Raw genomic sequence first — 26,555 nt, forward strand, 5'->3', positions numbered from 1 at the left:
GCAAAGTTCAGGGAGAGAGATATGACATTTTTCAGTATGGGAGGAAACCTATCTATATCACTGTGGCCAAAATAAGACATGAAACAGTGCCTGAATGAAGGCCGAGTCAAGACTTGGTCCATGAGGATGGAGGGCCATTCTCCTCGATTGGAATCATGGCTCTGCATTGGCCAGCAGGGCAGCTGGGGTCCCATCACTGAACTTGCGCTTCCAGTTCTGCATCTGTAAAACGTGGGTGGTGGTAACAGTAGGCACCTCATAGGATTGTTATAGTTAAATGAGTTAATATATGAAAGGCACTTTGAACAGTTCTGGCACATTGTAAATGCTATCATTAGCTATCATTACTGTAATTATCTAAAACCCTTGGGGCTAAGAGTCTTAGATTTAGAATTTTTGAATTTGGAAAGATAATACAGTTACGTACCATATGTTATACAACTCCAGGGGAGTCTGCTTGCGCTTCTCTGGGGTAGCGATTACCCCTGGTATTTTCTGAAGTTTATGATCAAGGAAAGTATGATTACAGAGAGATGAAAAACATATATGGTGAATTGAAAAACAAGATTTCTCAAGAGGGGCATGGTGATCAGCCTTGGCAGTTTGTAATCTTACCAATATAGCAACATTTGTTAGTGCTAGCAATTAATTTTAAAAAAGGATAGACTAAAGGATTGGGAGAGGACCATCCTGTTCAGTAGAAGCCATTATGGTAGCCAGGCTTCTCTTGATTTGGCCCTGATTTTGTCTGTAGCCTCATGTCAGGTCACCCGTGGATACAGTCTAACCTTATATTGAATTGTGGGTAATTCGCTCAATAACACATGAAGTAGGTGTCAAAGCATGAAGTATGAGAGTAAATTTAATTCCTTCGTGGCTCCTTCAACTATTTTCCTCACTCACACCTTTTAAAGACATTGTGGCTAGGCTATGTATTTCTATAAAAATTGCATGGAATTTTATTTAGACTTTTCCAAAATGGCACAAACAGGATGATTTGCTTTCTTTATATTTCATCCTTACCTCATTGCTTGCAGCAGAGCAGCAGTTCCTTGAATCAGTTGTTTTCCTATCTAGCAAGCTTCCCTGACCCACTCTTCATGCCCCATCCCTTCCACGTTCTATCAAGCACTAAGCCAGCCTTCTGTTTTCAAAATACTCTTACTGCCTCCACTCTCCAGCAGTACCCTACTAGACTACTGAGAGTCTGTTTCCTTTTAATACAGAGAAGCTCTCAGTACCAGGACCCTTTGTATTTGTCCTTCCTCCCCATACCTAGTGCAATACTGGTCAGAGAACTGACCTATCTGTGGTTTTCAGTTAAATGGATACCATTGAAGAAGTCTGTATCTGTTTTCTTTACTGGAAACACAGTAAGAGGCCTGATAGCATTAAAAAGTCTATGAAAATGCATGTTGTTCTTACCCTGGCTGTGTAGCAGTGTCACTGATACAGTCTTAAAAAAAATAGGTGCCCAAACCGATCTTCTATTTAATATTTTTAATCTAGATTTTGGTGTAGCTCAGCTATCTGAAAGTTTTTAAACTCGACAGATAATTTCAGTGGGCAGCCAATATTGAGAACCATTCTTCTTGTCTAGTAAGCGTTATATAATGAGGTGTTATATATAAAGCACTTTTCACAGTGCCTAGCAGATAGTTGCTAAGTAAATGTTTGTTTCCCAAAGAAATGCAATATTGGAATTTCTGTTATTCTTCCATTCATTCATTCAGCACACAACTATTGAGTACCTACTGTGTTCCAAGAAGTATCCCAGGACTTGATAAGCATCGGTGAATAAAAAGGGTAAAGATCGTGCCCTTGTAGAGCTTAAAGTCCAGTGGTGCTCATGTTTAAGTATGGCAGTCGTGCTCAGCTTCCTGAAGGAGGTGATGGAAGACTTGAAGGAAGTAACAGCCTTTGCCTGAGGGGCATCTGTGGGAGCAGTGGTCTGTGCAAAAGACCTCTGATGGGAGTCTGTCTCGTGTCTTCCGGCACTCTTAAAGTCCCTCTTCTTCCATTTGAATTTGTGATTTTAAATTGCCTAGTAGGAAACTTCAAATTTCCCTTTGGAATAAGGTATGTTTGAATAACTTGGAGCAAAATGTCTTACCTGTCCAAGAATGTGTTATAATAATTCTTCCTGGTAGTCTCCGTATGATTGAAGGAGCTTGCAAACTTAAAACTGTGAAGACACAGGTGACTGTTGCCGGTGCACACTGATACCTTGGCCTGTGATAGCTTTAGTTTTCAGGATAATGGCTCTAAAAACTATCCACATCCTCATCCAATAACCTATGGTTACGTTCCCTTACGTGGCAGAAGGGACTTTGCAGATGTGATTAAAGATCTTGAGATGGGGAGATTATCCCTCATGATCATACTTGCAAATGCCTTTACCAAAATATATAGCAAATCAAAAATCGGATACTTTATCATGACCAAATAGAGTCTATCTCAGCAATGCAAGATTTATATAATACATGAAAGCGAATCCGTGTAATCCACCACACTAAGTAATGGAAAACAATCATGTGATCCTTTCCATAAATGCAGGGAGAATGTTTGACAACATTTAACCTACATTGATGGTTAATAACAAATAGAATTCTGGGCAAACGAGAAATATGGGGCAGTTTTCCCCAACTGGATAGAAGATACCTACCAGAACACACACACACATAGACCCTCAAGCTAACATCATTCTTCACTGGAACATTCCAGGCCTTCCTGCCAAGACTTGGGACAAAGCAGGGTTGCTCACACTCCACTTGCACTCTGCCTTGGGCTGAGCAGCCTGACCTGTGCAGGAAGGCGAGTGAAAAGGAACAATAGGCGTGCGGATTGAAAAAGGAAGAAGTAAACTGTTTTATTCACTGATATCATGATCAGGTGGTTGAAAACCCTAAGGGACCCACTAAAAAACTACCCAAACTAATCAACTTGTCAGTTGTAAAGCAGTCAGTACACAAGTCCTGTATCTGCACAGACTAGTAGTTAGCAAGTGGTAGACAACCCCCCAGAGACCGTGCGCAATAGCGTCAAAAAACATAAACTACTTAGGGATCCTTTTTAAACAGTCTTATGGGGCAGCCCTGATGGCCCAGCGGTTTGGCACCGCCTTCAGCCCAGGGTATGATCCTGGAGACCTGGGATCGAGTTCCACATTGGGCTCCCTGCAGGGAGCCTGCTTCTCCCTCTGCCTGTGTCTCTGCCTCTGTGTGTGTGTGTGTGTGTGTGTGTGTGTGTATGTGTGTGTGTGTCATGAATAAATAAATAAAATCTTAAAAAAAAACAGCTTTATGGATATATATTTTACATGCTGGAAAATTCACCATTTAAATTGAAATTTTAATTACTTTTTGTAAGTTTACAGAGTCGTGTGACTGTCACCACAATCCCATTTGGGAACTTTTTTTTTTTTTTTGATCCATTTTCATCACTCCAGTAAATTCCCTAATCCCTGTTACAAATAAACCCTTTCCTAACCCCAGCCCCAGATCACCATTAATCTCGTTTATGTTTTTATAGATTTTCTGGGCATTTCATTTAGATGTAATCAAAATATATTATCTTTTATATCAGTGTTTTTCACTTAGCACTATGTTTTTGAGGCTCATCCCCATCATAGCATCTATTGGTATTTTATTCCTGTTTTATTACTGTTTTATCCACTTATGGGTACACTGCATTTTGTTTATACTTTTACTAGGTGACTCATACTGTTGTTTTCATTGCTTAGCTCTTACGAATGATGCTACTGTGAACATTTATGTGTAAGTCTGTGGAGCTTGTGTTTTCATTTCCCTTGAGTAGATATCTAGGAGTGGAATTGCTGACTCAAGTGATAATTTTATGTTTGACTTTTTAAGAAACTGCCCGACTGTTTTTTCAAAGTGATTCTACCATTTTAAATTTCCACCAGTGATGTGTGAGGATTCTTAAGGATAATTATAACAAAAATGTGTAAGATCTCTGTAATGACAACTGTTACTAAAATGTTGCTTACAGAAAGCAATGAAGGCCAACCAAATGGAGATACATAGCCCATGTTTTTGCATTTGGAAGACTCAATATTGATAAAGATGTTGACTCTCCCTGAAATTAACTGCAAATTCAGTACAATTCCAATCAAAACCTCTACAGTTTTTTGTTTGTTTGGTTTGGTTTGGTTTGGTTTCTCTTTGTTCTTTTTGGTACAAAATGACAAGGTGGTTCTAAAATATATAGAAATGCAGAGGACCTAGAATAGCCAAAGCAGTCATAATAATGAAGAACAAGTTTGGAATATTGACTTTTCTGACTTATAAAAGCCCCGTAGTGAAGCCATTCTGGTACTGTACAAGGGTGGGTAGTAGGCCAGTGAAAATCCAGAAATGGACCCACACATAATTGCTTTTAGGAGCACCAAAGCAATTCAGTGGGTAAAGAACTGTCTTCAGTAAGTAATCTAGTAACCATTAGATATTTGTATAAATAAAGGTAGCTTTGATCACACATACACACCTCACACCATTTACGAATATTAATTTGAGATGGTTCATAATTTCAGGTTAAAGTTAAATTTGTAAAGCATGTAGAGGAAAATATTGAAAAAAATAGAAATCAAGAAAAGATTTAGAAATTTGACTTCATCAAAACTTCAAACATCTCCTAATCAGAGGACATCATTAGAAAATAAATAAATAAGCCAGTCAGGAAAACATGTTTGCAACACATACATCTGACAAAAGACTTTTGTCTAACCTATATAAACTGTACAATTCATTAAAAAAAGACATAACCCAATTTTTATAATATGCGAGAACCTAGACCAGAAATTTCACAAAAGTATAATATTCAAATGGCCATGAAGAACACGCCAAAGTACTCAGAGTCATGGCTCATCAAGGAAATGCAAATGCAGATTAAGACCTCGGTGGGAAGACCTCAGTGGGATGCCACTAGGCTCCCACTAGAGTGGCTAAAACAAAAATCATTGACAGCACCAAATGTTGGTAAGGCTATAGAGCAACTAGAACTCCTACATGTATAAAATGGCACAACAATGAGAAGTTTGGCAGTTTCTTTAAAAATGTTGAACATTTACCTACCCTGTAAAACCAGTAATAGTTTTATCCCAGAGAAATGAGAGTATGTATCCAGAAAAAGCTTTATTTAACAATGTTCAAAGTAACTTTCTTTATGACAACCAGAACCTGGAAACCACCCAAACGCCCTTACACAGAGGAATAAACTGTAATGTATTCAGTCTGCAACCACGGTGGCTCCAGTAACATCAGTGTAAAAAGTACTGGCTACAAAGCTGCCAGTCTGAGTGGGTGTTTAGTGGTCATGTACTTAACTGTGACTGGTGATAGATGGCCGTTTTACTGGGCATCTGGCAAACCAGCTGGGGGAGGAGGGAGGAAGCCTGTGAGTGGTCCCCTGAAGGGCACTGAAATGGCCTGCGCTGCTAATAAGCAGTCCTTGGAGGGGCTCAGGCCGCTGGAGGGTGCAGAAGTGTCCAGAGAAAGATCAATAGAGGCCAGTTGGTGGTGGACCCCAATACCAGGCTCTTAGACCAAGCTGTTCTGCATACCTGCCACGCCGGTCCAAGTTCACCATGTCTTGCTTACTTCTAGAATACCTGTAGCCTCCTTGCTGTTTGCCCTCCCCCTACCTGCAACCGCTTTCCTGTCATTTCTCCGTACTGCAGCTGAATGCTTTTTTTTCAAATGTGCTATGATTATATTTTCTTATGATATTAAGCAATTTTCCTTCATGACTGCAATTTTATATTGAAGTAATTTCTCTGATCAATGTCTGTCTGCTTGAAGTTTTTTCACTGTCATGCCCCCACCCCCATTGCCTGGCACAGCACCTAACACAGAAAATGGTCAATAAATGTTTATTGACTAAAAAGGGGAGGTAGAGAATTTTACTTACGTCAGTAATTTTAAAACAGAGTAGGTATTCCAACGTGAATTTCTTAATACAATTTTAATGGGTAGTGTACTTGAAATTATCTTAATTCTCCATATTTGAAGAGCGAGACTGAATAATTTGTTATGCACATTGATGCAAGTTAGTGTCTACCAGATTCTCCAGAAACACAGAAAACCATTTGCTAATCATACATCATCTCACAAGGATGCTGACAGTCCCATAAAAAGTTCCTTCCACATTCACACACATAATATTTCACATGCATCGGTATTGCTAATCACAATCAAATTTCTCTGGGAGTAATAGATAATGGCTTTGATACCCCACTATCAAATGTATCAGAAATCTCTTCCAAAAGATACCTCCATATAACAGATGGAAGGACTGGCTGCAAAAACAAATTCAAGATCCCATGAACAATTCCATTAACAAATGATGCCACGAAATACTGTAAACTGCTCATAAAATGTTGATAGACCATTTTGAATGCAATGGAAAGAGCCAGAGGAACCAGTACTGGAAGATTATGTGCCTTGGCTCGCAGTGTAGTTGGATTTGGGTCTTTACAGATACAAGTAAATAGGCTCATAAACCCAACCTTCATTTTGTTTGCTGTCCAAAAAAATCTTATATTTTTTAAACTTGTAGGTACATACTTCATTCTTTTGAAAATACTTCTCAGCAACCTTCCCAATATCCTTGTGACTTGGGGACTCATGCCCCCGACCCTTTGCCTTTGCAGGGCTTCCCTCAAAACTCCAGTCCTTGGTGACAGTTATGTTCTATCACATTCTAATACACAATCTTGATGCTTCATACAGAGAATTTTCATTAAAATTTCTTGGGATGTCTAGTGCTGACGTACGTAATTGGTAACAATTTTTATATCCTCTTTTGCCCAAGAAAGTTATAAAAAGAGTCTGTTTTCTTGTGTTCATTCATAAGAAATCTTAGTTCTAAACGTTGATGTTTCTGAAAAAGTAATTCATTGTTGCAATTAATAGCTATAATACAAATATTGAAGCTTGAGTCAAAAAAAAAAGGTCTAACTTTGAATCTCAGCTCTGTCATCTGTTGTGTGAATTTTAGCAAGCCAACAGTAAACCTTATGAAACCTTATATTTAATTAATAAAGGGAGTGGGCAAAATAGTACTTACCTTCTGGAAAGTTAAATAAGGTTATGAAATTGTGGAGTGCTGTGCAAACAGAAGGAAACTATTAGCTATTGGGTTTTGGGTTTTTGTTGTAGTTGTTGTTGTTAGAGTTGTATCACTGAAGGTGACATCCTCTCTAAGCAAAAATGAATCATGTAACATCAAAATAAGAACTCTGAGAAAATTATTACTGGTTTAGAAAGAACCTCTGCTCTAATGATATTAATAGCGACTGTCCTTAGGTATGTATGAACTCCATGATCTTATATGAACCTCATAACAATCTTATGAAAGGTTTAGTTTAGTTTTTTTTTTTTTAAAGATCGTATTTATTTATTTGAGAGAGACAGACAGATACAAGCAGGAGGAAAGGCAGAGGGACAACCAGACTCCCCCTAAGCAGGGAGCCCAAAGTGGAGGACCCAGGACCCTGGGATCATGAGCTGAGCCAAAGTCAGACACTTGACCAACTGAGCCATTGAAAGATTTAGTTTTAAAACCTGTCTCCTAGGCAGCTCCAGTGGCTTAGTGGTTTAGCGCTGCCTTCAGCCTGGGGTGTAATCCTGGAGACCCAGGATCGAGTCCCACGTCAGGCTCCCTGCATGGAGCCTGCTTCTCTCTCTGCCTGTGTCTCTGCCTCTGTGTTTGTGTGTGTGTGTGTGTGTGTGTGTGTGTCTCTCTCATGAATAAATAAATAAAATCTTAAAAAAAAAAAAAAAACCTGTCTCCAAATGAGAAAATTGGATTAACTGTGCCTCAGTTTACACACACAGTAAATACTGGAGCCTGGCTTCTGATAATACTTTTGTTCGACTCCAAAGCCTGGTTCTTAACTATTAATTCTAGACACTCTTCCAAAATGATGACAGTAAGATAAGATACCTGCTTGAAGGTGAAGGTACACATCGCTAAAGAAAGTAACGTTAGCAGTGCGTGGACATCACATCATCAGCATTAGTGTATGCTGCTGCGAAACATGCACACAGCATCACAGACCTGTTCGCAGGCACAGCTCAGAGGTGTTGGAGGAAGAGAAAAGGCACAATGTGAACCAGATATAACTCCTGTAAACAAATTCTTTGCTTTTTACTTTTTCCTCTTTCTTGGAATCTAATCAGAATTCGAAGTTGTTGCTTTTTTTTTAATTATGGAGAACCATCTGCAACCTTTTAAGCAGGTTTTTGATAAAGAAGTGGCACAGCAGACGGTTTTGATGTTCAAATAAGAAAGCATAGTTGAATATCTCTGCATCAGAAAAAGAGATATTCAACATCCCTTATTTCAGAATGCAGAGCTCTATCTTTTAGGACTGGGATGAGCTCTGAATTACCCATAAACTCAAACAAATGAGAGGTTTATTTTCTCTTATGTAAGAACATAAGCAGCTGCAGACTTCTGGGATACATCTTTACAGTTACTAAGTACCCAGGCCTCTTCCTTCCTTTTCCCCCACCCTGTGTCCTGAGGCTCCTCCCCATCTCGAGATGCCTGTTTTAGTGCCAACCATCCTACTGGGGTTTGTACAGAAAGGAGGAAGAAGAAGAGGAGAATGCTGTACCTCCTGGCTGAGTCAGCCTTCTGGTAGGAGACTTCCCAGAAGCATCACTCTGGAAGTTTGCTTCTATGCCACCTGCAGAAGTGTCTGAGAAAGAAGTTTTGGGGGCTGATGCCTTATCACTAGCACCTCACCCCCGGTCTTACAAGGAGTCTTGATAGGAAAGAATGGAAAAATGTGTGAGCTACACAGACGACAAATGCCTAACGACTCTTACCTTTTAGCAAATAGTTTTTTGTTCTTTAGGATTTTTCTCTTTCTCCTGAGACATAATGTCTATATAGCAAAGCACATAAATTCACACCTACCTGAAGTATATGATTTCTTTGAATGCTTACCTGTGTGTACACCCATGCAACTGGGAGGACCCATGTCCAGCACCCCCAGAGGCTCTCTGGCTTTTGCTTTTGGCTCTGGGAGAGCTAAAATCCATCATCTCTTGGTCTCTCAGAATTACATGGCTTTTTTTTTTTTTTAAGTACCCAAATATATTTCCTATCTTTCTGAGAATATGGGAGACAAATAGTGGTGATAAGCCAGTGGTGTGGAGTCTATCTGGGAGGTGACAGTAACTAGATTCAATCCTGACTCTGTGGTGCTGTAGGAGCCGGACTTCAGAGCAGTCATTTCCTGTCTCTGATTGGCTGCTTTCTCATTACCAAGCCAGATAGAATGTCTTTGTTCTGCTTGGAATGCTTTTCTCTCCTTGTCTGGCTCTTCTCCTAGGTGTCAGCTTAGATCTTTCTTCTTCTGGGAAGCATGCCTGTGTCCCCCAAAACTGACTCAGGCACCCAGCCTCTAAGTTCCTTTAGAGCTCTGGGTGTCTCATTTATCACCTTATCTCTTTGCCCACTTACGCTGTCTGATTTGCACACCAGACAAACGGATTTTATCACAAAAACCAAATCTGTTTCACTGCTGCATCCCCAATGTCTGGGGCATAGATGATGTTCCATAAATATCTGCTGAACAAATGTTCAATGAGGGTGGTAGCTGAATCTCATGAATTTCTACTGAGATCATCTTTCTCAAGAGACAGCGTAACGAGAGTTTCTCTCATCTGAAATGGTGGAAAAGTGGTACTGCTTTGAACCTAAACTTTGAAAGTAGAGATAATATCCAATGGCTAATTCGTTTTAAAGATGAAAGGTCATTTGTGGGGAGTACCTTGCACACTCTGTGGCTCACAATAGACATTGGGTGGGTGTGGCCCGTTATTACTGTTACGTGCAACCTCTGGTGTCTGGCTGCCCAAAGGCAAGCTGCAGATAGTTGTGGTTGTTGAAGTAGGTCCTCCCTTAACTTAGGCTTGCTTCAGGGGTTCCTGGCCGCTTTGTCTACAGATCCATCTTCCTGAGCCTTCTTACACAGAAGGTGGTACTTTCCAGCTCTGTGGAGCACAGAATGAAAGAAAAAAGAACCTGAGTGTCTCACGCGAGATTAAGGTTAAACATAAAACAAGCACTTTCTGGCAGGCCTGTTCAAGTGTGTTACTGTGGCAAGTTATTCAGGCTTCATTTCTGGAAGTCTTTGAAAAGTTGAGAGGGAATCATTTCTCTCAGATGATTAAGACAATTTAGCCCGAAGGCAGGGGATGGGCCACATGATCTCTCAAGGTCGATTTCTTCCCTTTGATTCGGTGAAGTACCTCTGAGTTCCTGGACTTTCTAGTGAGGGCCAATTTAGAAGCGTTTCACGGTGGAGAAGTGGAAGATCAGCTACAGATGACAAACTCAGTCTCTGGTTTCTGTGGCGAACCTGTGTGAGCATTTAAAATCTTTTCATTTGACAAAGCAATTGTTACGTCTGAAATGAGGCTTTGCAAACGTAATTACAACAATAGGGTTAGGAATAATAGTCACCGTTTATTTCACCGTTTATTTCACTGACGAAGTGACAAGCCAGTGAGAAGTGTTGTGTGGACGTGAACTCCCTTAATTATTACTCATCCATTGCCACCTCTCCTCAGACACCCGGCTGCCCCGTGCCTTCCTGAGCAGCAGCTGCGAGCCGGACACTTCACTCATTCTTCCCTCCTTTGGTGTTTGCATGGGGCACCCTTTGTTTTCAGACACTTCTAGAAGCTGGAACTCAGTAAGCTACCTGCCCAAGGATTCTTTTTAATCCCAAAACTGCACTCCCTGCATTCGCATGTAGTCCCTGAGTGAGCTCTTCATCTCAGGGTTGCAAGTACCTTTTATGTGGTGACGTGTCCGGTGCAGCCGTGTCTCCTGACCTGGGGCTTTCCCTTCCCAGAGGTCAGAGAAGCCGCTCAAATCTGGCGTGTCCCCGGCCTGCTGCCTTACCACACCTGCCCCATCTCAGTTAATGGCGGTGCCAGTTCTCCTTGACGCCAGGGAAACTTCCAGTAAGTTTCCATCTCACTTGAGGTATAAACAGAAACAAAGGCTCTCTGTGGCCTGTGACCCTATGTGACCTTCCTTCTCCCTGGCCTCCCCGCCCAGGCCCTCTGCGCCTCCGCCCCGCCCTGCAGGCCCCTAGGTGTCCCAGAGTGCACCCACCTTCTGCACCTGCTCCTGACAGTCCCCCTCCAGGGATCCTGCTCCCCCAGGTGGTGTCTGTCCCTCCTTCATTGCCTTCAAGATGCTTCTCCCGGAACTACATGGCAAAGAGGGTTCTCTGAGCAGCGTGTCAAGAAACAGCTGTAGTCCAGGCGTTTCTGTCTTCCTGTTGCTCTTCTCCCCGTGTCTGGAGTGTTTATATACAAACTGTCTATTGTCTCTCCCGCCCGTTAGAATATAAGCTTTTTGAAGGTAGTGATTTTTTCCTCTTTTTAATTGAATCCATGAGTGACTAAAGGAATGCAGGCCCGGAGTGCTTGGCTCAGAGCATTTGCTTCAAAGCAGCTGCACATGGCAGAGCCAAGACCCTGAGAACCGGAAGTTGCCTGCCCTGGGAGGGGGGCTGCCCTGTGCAGGGCTGGCCCTCCCCCCCTCCCTGCCTGCCTGTGCTCTTGGGCCTGCAGCGGGCAGGCCTCGGTTTGCCTACGAGGGAGAGCAGAACAAGGACAAGACTTGCGCCAAGTTCAGTGAATGTGTTCTTCTTACTGAATTTACAGAAACATAAGCTACTATTCATGTCACAGTAAAATTCAGATTGTAATAGCCTGTTTCACAAAATAAGATGACTAATGCAGACTACAGTATAACCAGTTTTGTTGATTTTTTAAAAATTATTAATCTATTAGTGAAGAAGAAAAACCTCGGTTTTCTCATCTGTCATTTTTAAATCCTGTTTTGTCTCTAAGGGCTGACTGGGTGGCTTGGTCAGTTTAGCGTTGGACTCCTGGTTTCTTTCTTTTTTTTTTTTTTTTTTAAATTTATTTATGATAGTCACACAGAGAGAGAGAGAGAGAAAGAGAGAGGCAGAGACATAGGCAGAGGGAGAAGCAGGGTCCCTGCACTGGGAGCCCCATGGGGGATTCGATCCCGGGCCTCCAGAATCGAGCCCCGGGCCAAAGGCAGGCGCTAAACCGCTGCGCCACCCAGGGATCCCCCGGACTCCTGGTTTCACCTCAGGTCATGATCTCAAGGTTGTGGGATCGTGTCCCCTGTGGGGCTTCACACTCAGTGGGGAGTCTGCTGGGGATTCTCTCTCCTTCCCCCTCTGCTCCTCCCTCTGTTCAGTTGCTCTCAAATAAATAAATAAATCTTTAAAATCCTATTTTTAAAATATTTTTTTTTAATTTTAAAAATTTTTTAAATTTTCAGTTACAATTTAAAAAATATATTTATGGTGTATGTATTTGGTATCAACCCATTTTTAAAATAGGATTTTAAATAGGATTCCATTGTAAACTGAAATTTATGTTAATTCTTAGTTGTTTTTGGGCAGCCCGGGTGGCTCAGCAGTTTAGCGCTGCCTTCAGCCCAGGGCCTGATCCTGGAGACCTGGGATCGAGTCCCACATCAGGCTCCCTGCATGGGGCCTGCTTCTCCCTCTGTCTGTGTCTCTGCCTCTCTCTCTCTCTCTCATGAATAAATAAATAAAATATTTTAAAAAAAAATTCTTAGTTGTTTGAATAGGGGGCAGGAATAACTCCCCCCCCCCATCGTTTTAAGCCCCATTTTCCACTTACTTTTTTTGCCAAATCTAATTTCTGAGCTAAAGAAACGCAGTAAAATTATTTTTAAAGGTTTATTTATTTAAGAGAGAGAGAGAGCGTGTGCGTGCACATGTGCAAATGGGGTGAGGAGCAGAGGGAGAGAACCACAGCAGACGCCCTGCTGAGCACAGAGCCAGAGACCCTGGGATGATGACCTGAGCCAAAACCAAGATTCTAGGGCTTAACCAACTGTATCACCCGGGCACCTTGCAAAATCATTTTTTAAGTCTGCTTTTGTTTTCCCTCCCCTGCAGGCCTTGTGATGGGTCTTCTGAGCAGTGGAATATCTGATGGTCAGGTTAATGATGTTAGCTGTGAAAGGTCTACGAGTTCCAAAAATCAGACCTTAAGTTTTTGTGCTAATAGAATTACTGAACCTTCCTCTCAGAAAAAGAGGGATTCCCTGATGAAACTGTAAATTATATCTGGCCATTTAAATTGAATATTTAAATATTCCAATTATTGGCAAATGTATGTAATTTTTAATTCCTAAAGAGAATAATTTATTTCAGACCTCAGCGTCTGTCTCTGTTTTCTTAGATTCTAGGCAATAGAAAGTGACATGTACCAGTGAGGGGATTGAAACTGCCCTCATGTTAAAACCATGCCAATGGGTCTGGGGGGATCTACGTATCTGCCCTGCTCATAAGAAGCTTAAGTCTCCCCTGACTTTTTGCCAAATGCCCGGAAGACCTGGTTTATTAATCCTGGTATGTGTGAGATCTGGGGCTGCAGTTGTGACATTGAGCTCTGTCCCCCAGGCTAGCTCTGGGAGTGAGCCTTCCTCCCCCATAGTTACATGCACAGTGAGACATTTTTCCAGATAAAAGAATTATTCTTCCAGCAAGTGTATAATAGTAACTCTGCCTTCCTCATACTTCCTACAGGCAAGTATCCTATGCCTGTGGTTAAAGGTTTTGGGCTCCAGACTCCTTTATACTTTATACTCTCAAAAATTAGTAAGGGCTGCAGGTGGCTTGGTATGTATGGCTCATATCTTTTAACATTTATCATATGTAAAATTAAAACAGAAACATTCAAAAACCTTTATTAATCATGAAATATATAACAGTTGCAATCCATTACTTAATGTTAACATTAAGTAATCTATTTTTATGGAAAATCACTGTTTTCCAAGACAAAAATTAGTAAGAATTGTGGCATTGTTTTATACTTTTGCAAATATCTTCAGTATTTGGTTTAACAGAAGCTAGCTAGGTTCTTATATCTACCTCTGTATTCAGTCTGATGTAACATGTTGTTTTGGTTGAAGTAGTTGGAACAGCAAATATGTAGCTGGAAAAGAGAAAAAAAAGTATTTTGACAGCTTTCCATGTAACTATGGATATTCTTTGATACTACACCAAAGCTTGGCAGGTGGTAGTTTCCTAAGGTTAGTTATAATGTGGATTCTGAAACCATGTCAATAAACTTTTCATACTCAGTTACATTAAAATACCTTTGTTCATTTTATGCTTGGTGGATTTGGAAACATCACATGTGGGTCATTTAAGAAATACTGGTTCACTGAGTTGTGCATATTTTCAGAACGCTGGAACACATTTCCTTGTGTAATAGAAAAAAATCATATTCATTATTACCACCCGCAGTCTCAACAGAGAATGTCCTTAAGTCCTGGCTTCCTATCCACCCCTATTTATAGGGGTAAATACTAATGTTTCAGAATTGTAGTGTATACCTGAAACCTTGAATTCTATCATTGGTAACAAATACTGTCAGTTTTTCTTGAGAACAAATCTGCCACATACGTACATCTGCATAACCACGGTCTGTCCGCGCTTCCTTCTTGCAAATAGACGAGGTGCTGTGCGCAGAGCCTAAGCTCAGTCCACGCTGCAGCCAGCGGAACTCCCCCATAAGCACACTCGTGTCATCATGCAGAGTCATCAAAAGGTGTGGACTTAACAGTTGAGATTCATTAAAATTAGTCATTTGTACTGCTTCATCAAGACATTTTCCAATGAAAGTACTTTTCTTAATTTAACTGCTAGTATATTTTGGTGCGGCTGCCTTGTTCTTGCCAAAGCACTGACAGTTTTACCCACCACACTGCTTGAAATGTGAGCACAGTGAAAAAGAAGAATAGCATCGGCTTATTTTTGTCAAAATAGTTTGACTTGGTGGGCCCGCTGTAGGATGGCAGGGGCTCTTAGGAGTGCACAGGCCATACTTTGAACACCGCTGCTCTAGGCCATTTTGCAGACGCAAATTCTATTGCTGCTCTGGGAGAGCGTTAGCTTAGAGATGGATCCAGCAGCAAGAGAAGAATGAAGGAAGTTCCCTAAAGCAGTTTAACCCTGTACAGCCTTCCCATCCAATGAATTGTCCTCACACCATAAGCTCCCTGAGGGCAGAAGGGTCATCACCCTGTGTCTGTCCCACAGTGGGATGCTGTGAGCTCCAAGTGTGCGTGGGGAGAGGGCCTGGCACGTGCCTCCCTCCCACATCAAGGCTGCCTTGTCCAAATTTGCAGTCCTCAGGGGAAGAGGGCAACAGATTAACAGCCTTGCATTTAGATCTGCAACACACTTGGCAGAACATAGAAGATGGGAATGGAGTCACGTTACCGCCATCTCTCCCATCGTAGAGGACAGCAGTGCAGTTCAGAGAGCGGCCCCCTGTAGGAGCTGGAATGACCAAGCACCAGGGAAGGGCCCAATGTAGCAGAGCGGTTGGTAGTAACGAGAAGTCTTCCCTCTGGCTCGTGCAGCCCAGTTCAGAAACATTTATTCAGCACCTTCCTGGGGAAATATTATTAAATGTTATGAAAGGACTGAGACGTAGGGCCCTCATTGAGAGCAGATTGGAGGGTTTTTTAGCCACTTATCCTGAAGGATTTCAGATATTTCAGTTATCTGTGATAATGGGAAAACAAGAGTACTCCCAGAATTTCATTTTGAGTATTACTTTTCATTTATTCTGCTTTATCTGTAAAAATTCCTAATAGTTACATGAGGATGACAGGCTCTGAGTACCTTGGAGGCGCTAGACTGGGGGCAGCTGGTCTGGAGCTGTTACCTGGGCCACATGTGCCCAGTCCCGTAGTTCGTCCTGCCAGGTAATGAATGTGGGCCAGACTAGATGTCTGCTAAAATATTAATTTTTATCAAAAGGATTATAGATAAAATTTTATCTCAAAGGAATGGGCCAAAATAATCCAGAAAAACACCAAGCCTTTTATGTTAAGTTTGAACAGCACAGAAATTACTAATGTAACTTTGGAAGAGAATCACTAAAGATGAATTCTGGGATGAATTCCAGATTCACCTCCCACCCGAGAAAATTGTCACAACCATCGCAAGAACATACCCTTATTACAGACTCTTGATTGAGACATGGACAGTGCTGTGTCTTAGTGTTGATATTAGTCTTTCTCTGCTCTTTGATTTGGGGATGCTGCTGCATGCTAGGAGTCAGCACGACAGAGGACACACAGTTCCCATCTTCTAACCTCATTTTTCTCACCTGTAGAACTAAATATCATGTCTGCTTCAGACAGGGGCTTTGAGGATTAAGGGATAATCTATAATGCATTATAAACCAAAAAGGACTTTAAAAGAGCGAGGAAGATTGAATCAAGAGGATGGACTAAGAACACCTACCTGTTCCACTCACTCTCCCCTTTCAGAATCCCAGGAAGTGACAGATTCCTGAGGAAGGGAAAGCAAATGGATGGAGATCTATGGGATAGCAAAACGAAACAAAGCCCCGTCCGTGGAAGAGATATGTGTTGCAGTGATGGGGAGGTCCAATGACTGTGAAGAAGGGGCACCAGGAGAATTGATTGGAGAGCTGCACTTGGAGCAGCCAGGCTCATTTGGCCCTGCCATGAGGGGTGCTCTGCGGTGCAGGGTAGTGGTATTTATTCCCAAATTACAGCTGGAGCCGGGCAAAGCCAGACCTTAGACAGTGCCACCCTGTAGGGCAACCAGGGGCTCCAGACACAGGAGACAAATGACTGCATATCCCACCCAATCATATATCCTGTCCCTTTTTCACAATCACCAGATGAAAGCTATTTTAAACAGGAGGTAACATCCCCAGACAAGCAAACTGAGAATCTCAAATCAAAAAAATGAAATATATCCAATATATACTAAACATTAAAAAAAAAAAAAAACTGGACTCAGCAAACTGAAAAACTAACATTTGGACAGAACAGAGCTCAAAGAATAGAAGGTGATTGTAAAATAAGTAATTAAACTTTCATGTGGGTAAAAAGACATGGAAGCCACAAAGGCCAAACCGGTTAGGTTAGCCGGGGATTAAATGTTAAAGAAGGCCATTGAGTATCACCAAAGGACAAAGTGCCAGCAAGTATGATAGATTGGGATGGAAGACAGAACCCAAAACTTCAGAGGTAACCTAAGTAGGGTGACCAGGATGGAAAAACTAAGAAGATTAAGGGGAAGAGAGAGAATTTTGTAAAAGAAAAAAATCAGAAGTTGAAGACACAAGTTGTTCATTTACATTGAAGGGCGTACCAAGTGCCCAGAGAGCTGTGAACATAACACGAGATGAGGAAAGGATTAGGGGCAAGAATAAACAGACCATCCTAACTTTGCTGCCCAAAGGATTCACACGGATTAACTCCAAACTCCTTGGCATCATAGAGGAGGAAGAGGCAGCTCCCATTGTACAAAGATCTGCTGTGGCTGCAGACAGACCTGACTTACAGCTTTGGGCCTTACTTGTTCATGTTCATCCTTGGATAGTTTAGGTAACTTTCAGAGCTTCAGATTTTATTATATATAAAAGAGATAGAATAATACCTACTTCAACAATTTGCCATGAGCTTCAATGAGAAAAAATACACAGGGGCGCACACTGTCAGAGACCTGTGTGTACCAGGTGAACCAGTAGAGTAATTCCCCCTTTTTTGAGAGTTCATGAACTACTTTGTAGTCTGACCCCCACTCACAATGTCACTTCCTCCCTCCTCGTTCAGCCCCTCAGCCAAGCATGTGTTACCTGCATGCCTTTCTCTCACCTCCCAATAAAATGACTCTGATTGATCCCAAGGTATTTTGAACGCACATCCATGCTCATCCACACCTATACCCTGTTCTGTGGAAGTGTACCTGTTCATCTTTGTTACCTTCTTGAGAGTAGAGAACACACCTTGTTTATTTCTTTATCTCCATTTTTCAGAATGGTGTCTTTCAGATAGTAAGTGCTCAAAAGTATTTCCTAAATATAGGACCACACTTGGGCTTAGTGCTTCCTCTTAATTGTACTTTTCAAGTCTATCCAACACCCGAAAAATATTAAGTCCTTTGAGTCCATCTTACACCTTTAGAATTAAGGCGAGAGGAGCCATGTCTCGTTCCCCTTTATTCACTGCAAATACTTTGTCTTTCTTGCATTGCCTTGCCACATAATTTTTCAGTAATTTTGTTGTAATTAAGTCCATGTATTTGACAAATTTTACTGAGCATCTACCTTGTACTAGGCATTGTTCTAAAGGAACTTGAGGTATGTTGTTGAATACAACAGCCTCGAGTGCCCTCCCTGTAGAGCATACATTCTCATTCTACTGAGAGAAAACAGTAAATATAATAACTAAGTAGATAGTATAATGGAAAGTGAAACATGCTGTAGAAAAAAATAAAGCAGAGTACTGTGGACGCGGGTTACCAGAGCCAGGGGGATTACAGTCGTGATCTTGAGTAGGCCTTGTTGAGATGGCATCATCTGAGCAAAGACTTGAGAAAGGTGATGCCACACAGATATCTGGAGACTAGAGCATTCCAGGCAAAGGGAATAGCCAGTGAAAAGAATGACTGCACAACCTTCTTTGCCCTGAGCAAACTAGAAACTCTGACTATATGGCGGGTTTTGCCAGTGGCGGGCCATGGATTTTAGGGGGCATGGTGAAAGGATTGCAGAGTTGGGTAGGAGATGTGGGTAGACAGCAGTGGGTGGGCAAGACGTTAGGAGTCCTAGTATTCTAGAACTTGCTGAGCTGACATAAATAAACAAGGGGGCTAATGAGATTGGTGTCAGTGACTTTAAAGTAGAAATTGGTGGAGAGTCTTGAAGAAATTGAAAGGACAGGGGACAGGCAGATGTCAGGTTGCCTTCTCAATCCCACGGGGACAGGGTTAGCTGGGGACTCAGAATTTCTGTCCTCCTCTTGGACCCCTGTCAATGGAGAGTAGAAGGTCTAACTAGTGATTGACTTGATCCTAGGGCTACAGTTTGCTCCTTACTCCCTGTGTTGTCTCTCCGTGCAGAGGGCCATTTCTTGGTCCTGGTCGATGGAACCAAGAACCTTCAGGAAAGCCAGGAGTTAGACTGCATCCTTGCACTTCCTTCCACCACTGAGATGGGGTGGAGCGTGGAGGAAGAAAAGGCCCCGGCAGGTGTGGCCATAGTACCAATAAGAGCAGTCCCCTCTTGCTCTGTTCGGGGAGCAGCTTCCCTGGGTCCGTTTTGATGGAGTTGAGGCCTCTTTGGCCTACTGTGTTTTCTTACCTGTATTAATGTTACGTGTTGTATGCACAAGTGAAGAGATTTTTAGTGTCTTTTCCCTTTTGCCGTATGTTGGGTTTTTAGTTTATCCTTGGGAAATAGGACACATCTTTGGCTAATAGACATTTGAGGTGCACGAGATGAGGCGCTGGCAAAGCAATTCAGTGGAACTGACAGGTATGAGAATGGGGCTCAGCTGCTCCCAGCTTCCTGGCTTGATGACAGTCTTGCAATAAATAATCAGAAACTGGGTGAAATGATAGCAAATGTCAGTTTAAAGTTTTCACTTGTCAAAACTGAGATTGTCTTATCACCAGACCGTTGCTGGACCAAATTATGTTACCTCTTACCCTCCCACTCATTGGAAACATTCTTCGCCTCCGATTTTTTTATGCTGAACGGTTTTAGGGCACTTCACTGACAAATGCCCAGTCTATACTGATGTGCATTACTGTTCAGTCCGTTTAATAAAGACTTGGTTGGGTCAAAAAGCAATTGTTTGACCTCTCTGTTGGTTAACTTCAGTGCCTGCCATTTACAGCTTTGAGTTACACAGTGGGGACCTGTCTCCGTAAAGGAAATTCGTTTAGGCCCATGAAGACGTAACTCACTTTGTGGAACAGATAAAATTCTCAAGAACATCGGGGTTTTTATTTGTCTAAGGAGCCATTATGCTGTAACTTCTGACCTTTGGAAAGGGGACTGAGGGTCATTTAATTTAGTGCTGAGTTTCTGTGAAACATTAGCCACTTTATTTTCAACAAAATGAGAAGTCATTCTGACTACTTTGTGGCCAAATGCTGTGCACGAGCCATCAAGAATGTCAAAGGCGCCCAGGTCTGAGCAGCATCTAGAGCAGGCCCAGGGTTTGACGGCCGGAGCACAAAGACAGTGAGTGGGATTATTCTCCCAGGGAGCCCGGCAGGTGGGGGCCCGGTTCAGACTCCAGTGTCTTGACCAGTATTTGACACTGACATTTCATCAAGAGGTTAGTTGCTGAATTTCTGTCCTCAAGATGAAAAAAATGTTCTACTTGAAAGGCAGTTCTCACATTTAAAGCTATAAAGCCTTAGAAGGTAGGAAAGCAATATTATTTCTTATATTGATTGTTTTTGCTGATTTTAATTTTTTAATATGAGTGTTTCCTGTGATCCTCTTTAGCTCGTCCCTCATGTTTCCTTCTCACCACAGGTATGTTTGCTGCCTCGAGAGAGAATTAGGACTATTGAAAGGGAGAGAGGGAGCTTGAGAGCAGATAGCAAAGTAAGGCGGCGCTAATTGACCATGACCACACGACAGTGAGTTCATGTGGATCCTTAGACTTCTGAGCACGAGGAGGGATCCTGTAAGCCCCAGAGGGGGCACATAAGACACTCTGGAACAGTATTGGGGCAGGTCAGAGTGAACAGGAACCGCCTGTGTATGGTGGCCCCGCTGCAGTGAGCGGTCCGCTGCCAGCACAGGTCTTCAGCACCTGGGGGTGGTGGCATCCTGAGCTTTGAGCGTAGACACTGTCCCTTCTGGGCTGTGTGACTCTGGGCAGGTGGCTCAGCCTCACCGAGCCTCAACCGTTTCATCCCCACGGAGGGCAGTTTGAGGGAGATATTAAGGTGACCATTCAGGCAGATATGCAGGGTCTCACTGAGCAGAGTGCCCTGCCTCTCATACTCCCTGCCCCTCTGCCACGTTCCCGAGGAGCGTCAGCTCTCAACCTGGAGACCTTTTTATAAAACCCCGTAGCTACAGGTGCCTCCTTAGGAAAATCGCACGTTTCCACGTGGTATATACTAGGTCAGCTTGTAGAAGTGGCTCTTCTCTTCCTGGGCAACATTTAAAAAGCCAAGGAGCTTAATGGCACATTCCAGAGAGCTTATGTTCTATCTCCGTGCCAGAGAGCTCCCATCGTAACCAGTATGTTACACGATGTTTAATTAACTAGTGAGGATGTGATTAAACCAGGATAACAAGATCTGACCTATATTTTGCACATGGAGGAAGCATTTTGTACCGAGGAATATTCTAGCCTCAGCGTTTTATCAGTGCTTATTAACTCTGTGTGATGGAAGTGCCTGTAGACACTCAAATTGTTCAGGCTGTCTGGTGCATCTGTGCCTCCTGTGTGCTGTACCCTCAGCCTGGAAGGCCCTTGCCGCCACCCCCCTGCCCCTTCTCTGCACCTCTACCTCAGCTTCACCCCCCTGGTTGGTTGCTCAGAACTGCTGGAGCATCACATTCTCCAGGAAGCCAGCGTGATGCGACTCCTCCGTGGACTCACTCAGTGCACGTAGAATGAGGGCCTGGCAGCCAGAGGAGGGCGAGAAGCAAGCAAGGTGTGCCGCCCCGGGAGCCAGCCTAACTCTGGGAAACTGGGAAGCATTTTGGCTACAGACTGAGTAGTGGGGAGCTTGGAAGGAGAGGAAAGAAGAACATTTCTGGCAGGAGGAGGAGCAGATGTGAAGAGTCACCCGCACATGCTTGAGGCAAAAAGGAACCTGCCCCCCTTGCTTACCGCTTCCTCCTAGGATCTCCGTGCTGTGCCACAGTCAGCAGAGGCCAGGAGTCTCTGGTACCGCTCACCTGACAAAGGAAGTGCGGCAGGAAAGCCAGGCGTGTTTGACCAACAAGGGTGACACCTGTGTGTTCTCCGTGAGGGTATAGGCTGGCGTCCTGGCTTTCCGATCTGCAGCAGCATCCTTGTCTCTAAAATGGGTATGACAGTTCCACTCACCCCAGGGGCTGCTGGGAGGACTCCGTGGGATCTCGGCAGCTGGCACACAGCACCACTCACGCCGTGGATTTTGTTATTCATCTTGCAACTTCCTAAGGTGTTAAGCAGCGAGCTGGATCATTTTCCATTTTGATTAGAACTTCTTACTTGATTGCATGAGGTTGGAATAATGAGAATGTTTATTTCCATGACAATCCAAGATAACACATTCAGGATGATTGTTTCCCTACAAAATTAAGCAGAGTGGGAAAGCGGAAAGCCTGAGAGGGTGAGTGGAAGCTCTTCCTTGGCTACTCAAAATAGCATCATAAACTAATTATGCCTGCCATGGTTTAGTAATCTAGATTTTCCCTAGGTTTGTTCCTACAAAAAATCACGGGTGGTTCACATGCACTGTGTGTGTGTGGCCTGTTGCCACATCCCCCGCAGCATGGCCGTGGTAACAGGCTCCCTCCAGCCCCCCCAGTATCTCAAGGATGCTGGACACAAGGACGTAGCTGTGCCTGTGCTCTGAAAAGATGCTCAGCCTCCATCCTCAGACGCGGCGAGGCCGGGAGCCTCCCTGCTGTCCGGCCACGACTCTGGCATCGCCCTGACCTCCTGACGCTAATGCCGTGGTGCCGGCCAAACGGAACAGCAGATCTCAGTCCCTGGTGTAAAGGGCCCAACGCCCGCAGGTCACACCGCAGCGGGTTTTCTGGGAGGCAGGGCCCGCAGGAGCTAAGGAGGAAGGGAGCCCTGGCCTCCCTTCCGTCGGGCAGACCCGTGGTTCTCCCTCCTCTCCCCTCCCAGGGTGCCGGGCCCCGGGCGTGAGGCTGTCCACCGCACACCCACCGTCTGTGCAGACCCTGCCCTTGCACGACACGCAGGCCTCGGATCCGTCACGCACAGGGGACACTCACTCTGTGCTCACCGGCCAGTTGCTGTGGCTAACGTGTCAGACGCATTTATTAGGTATTCGGGTGGGAAACCTTTGGTGATTCCTAAGGTCTGAGGTTTCTGGGGCGGATCTCAGCCATCAGCGGGAGTTCCTTCCTCCAGTGTGTAGCCCTGCCCTGGGGTAGCTGTCTCTTCTAAGTTTTAGGATACTTCACTGAATAGGATTTAAACTCACAGTCATGATATTGTGGCCTGTTTTCATCTTTTGTGTGTGTGTGTGTGTGTGTGTTTTGTTCACTGCAGTGGTGCTGATTACTATGATTACGGACATGGACTCAGCGAGGAGGCCTACGATTCCTACGGTGAGTAACTAGGCCGAGCGACGTGAGCCAGGAATGGAGCGGGTTAGTGGTCGTAGAAACGGCTTCGGGATCCTAACTGGGGAGACCTTCTGACTCTAACACCAGCCTCCTTCCGGCTCATCTGTGCATATCTTGCTATTTTCGGAAACTCCTCTAAGATTTAAATTTAATATTTAAAGAGGACTAAAAACTCTTAGAAGATTGCCTAGATTCACATCCTCAACTTAGATTCTCTGTTTGGGTTGATTGCCGTGTGCTGATTTTCTCATTTATAGAGTCGTTTGCCAGCCTGCAGACACTTGATAGCTCGGATCTTTTTGAAGTGTCTTTGCCTCTTGACAGTGGAGGGAAATGAAGCTGTCGAGACTGCAGCTCTCAAAGGACTGGCCCACCCCCATCTTCGTATTTTAATTCATCTCCAATCCCAAACCCTCCAAAAGCGTTACAGTGGGAGTCATTCCATAAAGGTTACAGAAGCACTGAGCCAGGAAAGGGATGTAAGGCGCTCTCCGGCTTCCGGGGAGACAGCTAAGCCCCCGCTTACTTCAGTGGGAGCTGGTAGAGATGCTGGGGAATCCATGTCCAAAGTCTCAATATGCAGAAGGAGGACAGGTTTAATTAAAAGAATTGGCGGCAGCAACATGATACTAAGAAGCTCCTTTGCCGGAGGGCAAAGAGATCAGAGAACAGGAAGCTTCAATCAGTTGCAAAGCTCTGATAAATGCCTAGTACCCAGTGCAAGTGAATCAGGATTCTGGTTAATGGATGTTCTGACATTTCTCTGAACATAACTGAAAAACCATTTTCCGGTGTTCCTTTTGAAGTGCATTTTGTTATATCACCTGCCCCAAGCCGTGATGACCTCACCTTGGATATTTTTGTTGTTGTTATTGTTGTTATTTGTAACAAACACTTAAGAGAACTACTCTGGTTTGTTGAATGCTGTCTACTTAAATGGATGCAAGTTAGCTTGAGGGAATGACGTTGATTGCATGTTTGTATCAAAAGACCAGGTCATTTTAAGTATTTTTCCTTCACAGCCTTTTTAAATTGGTCTCGGTGGACACCGGGCTTTTAAATTGCTGTATGTTGCAGCAGAGATGTTAACTCTTTGTTGTCAGACTTTGGATGGCTCATTGAAAGTGCTGAGATGGAACAGGTGTTGAATTTCAGGAGATCTAGATGACAGGGTGCCTTCTGCTGTTCGTACGCTTGTCCGGTACGGATTTAGTATGATGATAGTGAAACTTGACATCCTGTCATTATGTTTATGTGGTATTCAGGAAGTATTGTTGAGGCCACATTTCCCCTGACCATGACTTCCATTCTTCACTTTGGCTGTGGAAGGACCTGGGAGATGTGGTGACCAGGATTCTCCTCCACTCTGCCCATCCCCATGTCTCCTTTTGCCTGCACAAATCCTTTATCTGTGTTTTCTCTGTTTTTGCTGTTAAAAAAAATCTGAGTGATCCTTTTCCCATTCATAAATGTCTTACCGTTTAGCAAAAGGCAGTTCAGTTTGCTGTTTGAGCTTGTGAGCTTTTTTGTTAAACCAGTGACCAGAAGGAAAGTTCTTGCCAAGTCGGTTGCCATCTAAGATACAAAAGTCATTTTTTCCTCATACTGATAGGTTTTGTTAGTGGGATGACCATTTTCCATCACGTTTGTAATTGTTCTCTAAGTAAATACCCTTGGTTTCCCCCCACCCCAGTACATCAGGGATGTATATCTTCAATATAACCCTGGTTCAGGGTTAACTTAGATTCTGAAAAATGAAGCCAGTGGGATCCATGGCAATGATCTAATTGTGATTCATCTTCCTGATTTTAGGGCAAGAGGACTGGGCTAACTCGAGACACAAGGCACCTGCAGCGAGGACCGCGAAGGGCGTCTACAGAGACCAGCCCTACGGCAGATACTGATTGTACTGTCTGGTGTTGTGAAATAGCCAGTCTCCACCAGTCCTGTGTACTGTTCAAAGTAATGTTTTTCTATGAACAATCCCTTTTTAAATAAATCAAAATGCTTAAAATCTGAATGGATGGAACTTTAAAACTACTTTGTGGAAACATCAACCTGGGCAGAAAAAAAAAAAAAAAAGACATGTAAAATTTTGTTATTTCCAGTCTGTATATGAAAAAATAGGTCATCAAAAGGAAAAAAAAATAACTTTGATTAACTAGTGTTAAACAAAAAACTAGGTTTACTAAATATGTTAATCCATCCTTTTAACATAAGCCTCACCTTTCATTTTAAAGGTTTCCATAGCAATTTAGTTATTTTATCTTTCAGCCATATGCTAGTTTTTTTCTCTTGCCAACATGCGTAAAAAGGGAAGCCAATTACAAGTGCAAATAATGTGGTATTCTTTTGTAACTCAAGTCTTGAAATGTTCTGTAGTGTTGAGCAAAGTCTTCTCTTGCTTGATACTAAATAAACTTTTGAAAGAAATTCCGTGTGTGTGAGCTAACAATTTCATGTTTCTCTTATTTAAAAAGGCCTTCATAAATAGTTGTAAACAGGGAAAGAGTTCATTTAACAACGCTTGTCATAAAAGGGTCACACTAAACATTGTACAACTGACTTAAAAGATGGTATAAAATTAAATGTACCATTCTCTACTCACCGTAGATTTAAATGCTGTTTAAAGAGTCCACATGGTGTCACGCTGCGTGAGTAGCACGTTAAAACGACGCAAAACCAAATCTTGTTTAAAAACTGGTTTTAAAATAATTACTGATTTTCTGAAAAAGATGTGATCAGTTTTCATCTTGTTGAGCGTTTTTTCACTAGTGCAACTTTGGATTTTTTATGAGAATTTTGGTACCTTAATGAACACCTCGCTCCATGCTGGAAGCACTAAGCACAAAGCTTTTAAAGACATTCTGACTTGACTATTTGAGGTCGCACTCGCCAAGGCTGAGGATGTGTAACCCTTAAACGGTCTTCATTGTCAAAGGTAAATAAATCAAATAAGATTTTAATCTCACTTAATTTATCTTAATATAACTAATAAAACCAGGGAGATTACAACTTGGCAAGTTTCATTATCCATTTTAGAGAGGTTTTAAGATCACCTAAATTCTCATTTTAAAAAGTTTAATTTGTTTTAGTAATCTAAAAAGCCTTAGTTCAGTCAGTTTAATTGGGGCCGATTCTTCCCTATTAAACAAATGTAAAACCTCATAACTAGTCGTTTGTAATACATTCTGTGGTTAGTAATTGAGGGCACTTCTTAAAACTGACAAATATTTAATAAAGTTATTCTTTAATCATTTGGCTTAAGGTTTTTTTTTTTAATTGTAGATTATGTAAAATGTGTAATTT

At 42.7% G+C, this 26,555-nt stretch overlaps 1 protein-coding gene across 9 annotated transcripts in view; it reads left to right on the forward strand.

The window, feature by feature from the left end:
• Nucleotides 1–26,555, forward strand: part of KHDRBS3 (KH RNA binding domain containing, signal transduction associated 3) — a 185,504-nt gene that overhangs the window by 151,799 nt on the left and 7,150 nt on the right. For 4 of the 9 annotated variants that reach the window (XM_049092772.1, XM_049092773.1, XM_025451075.3 and 1 more), the window contains 3 exons: nucleotides 22,780–22,941; nucleotides 23,170–23,228; nucleotides 25,059–25,679. The exons of 2 other annotated variants lie outside the window; for them this stretch is intronic. In XM_049092772.1, coding sequence (XP_048948729.1) covers nucleotides 22,780–22,941; nucleotides 23,170–23,228; nucleotides 25,059–25,150 — 313 coding nt within the window. In that variant the 3' untranslated portion in view covers nucleotides 25,151–25,679. Of the gene's footprint in view, nucleotides 1–22,779; nucleotides 22,942–23,169; nucleotides 23,229–25,058; nucleotides 25,680–26,555 lie in introns of those variants that run through there. 3 more of the 9 variants (XM_049092774.1, XM_049092776.1, XR_007401599.1) reach the window with 2 other exon arrangements.

Source organism: Canis lupus, chromosome 13 (genome assembly GCF_003254725.2).
Source record: "Canis lupus dingo isolate Sandy chromosome 13, ASM325472v2, whole genome shotgun sequence".
In the NCBI taxonomy this organism is placed as follows: domain Eukaryota; kingdom Metazoa; phylum Chordata; class Mammalia; order Carnivora; family Canidae; genus Canis; species Canis lupus.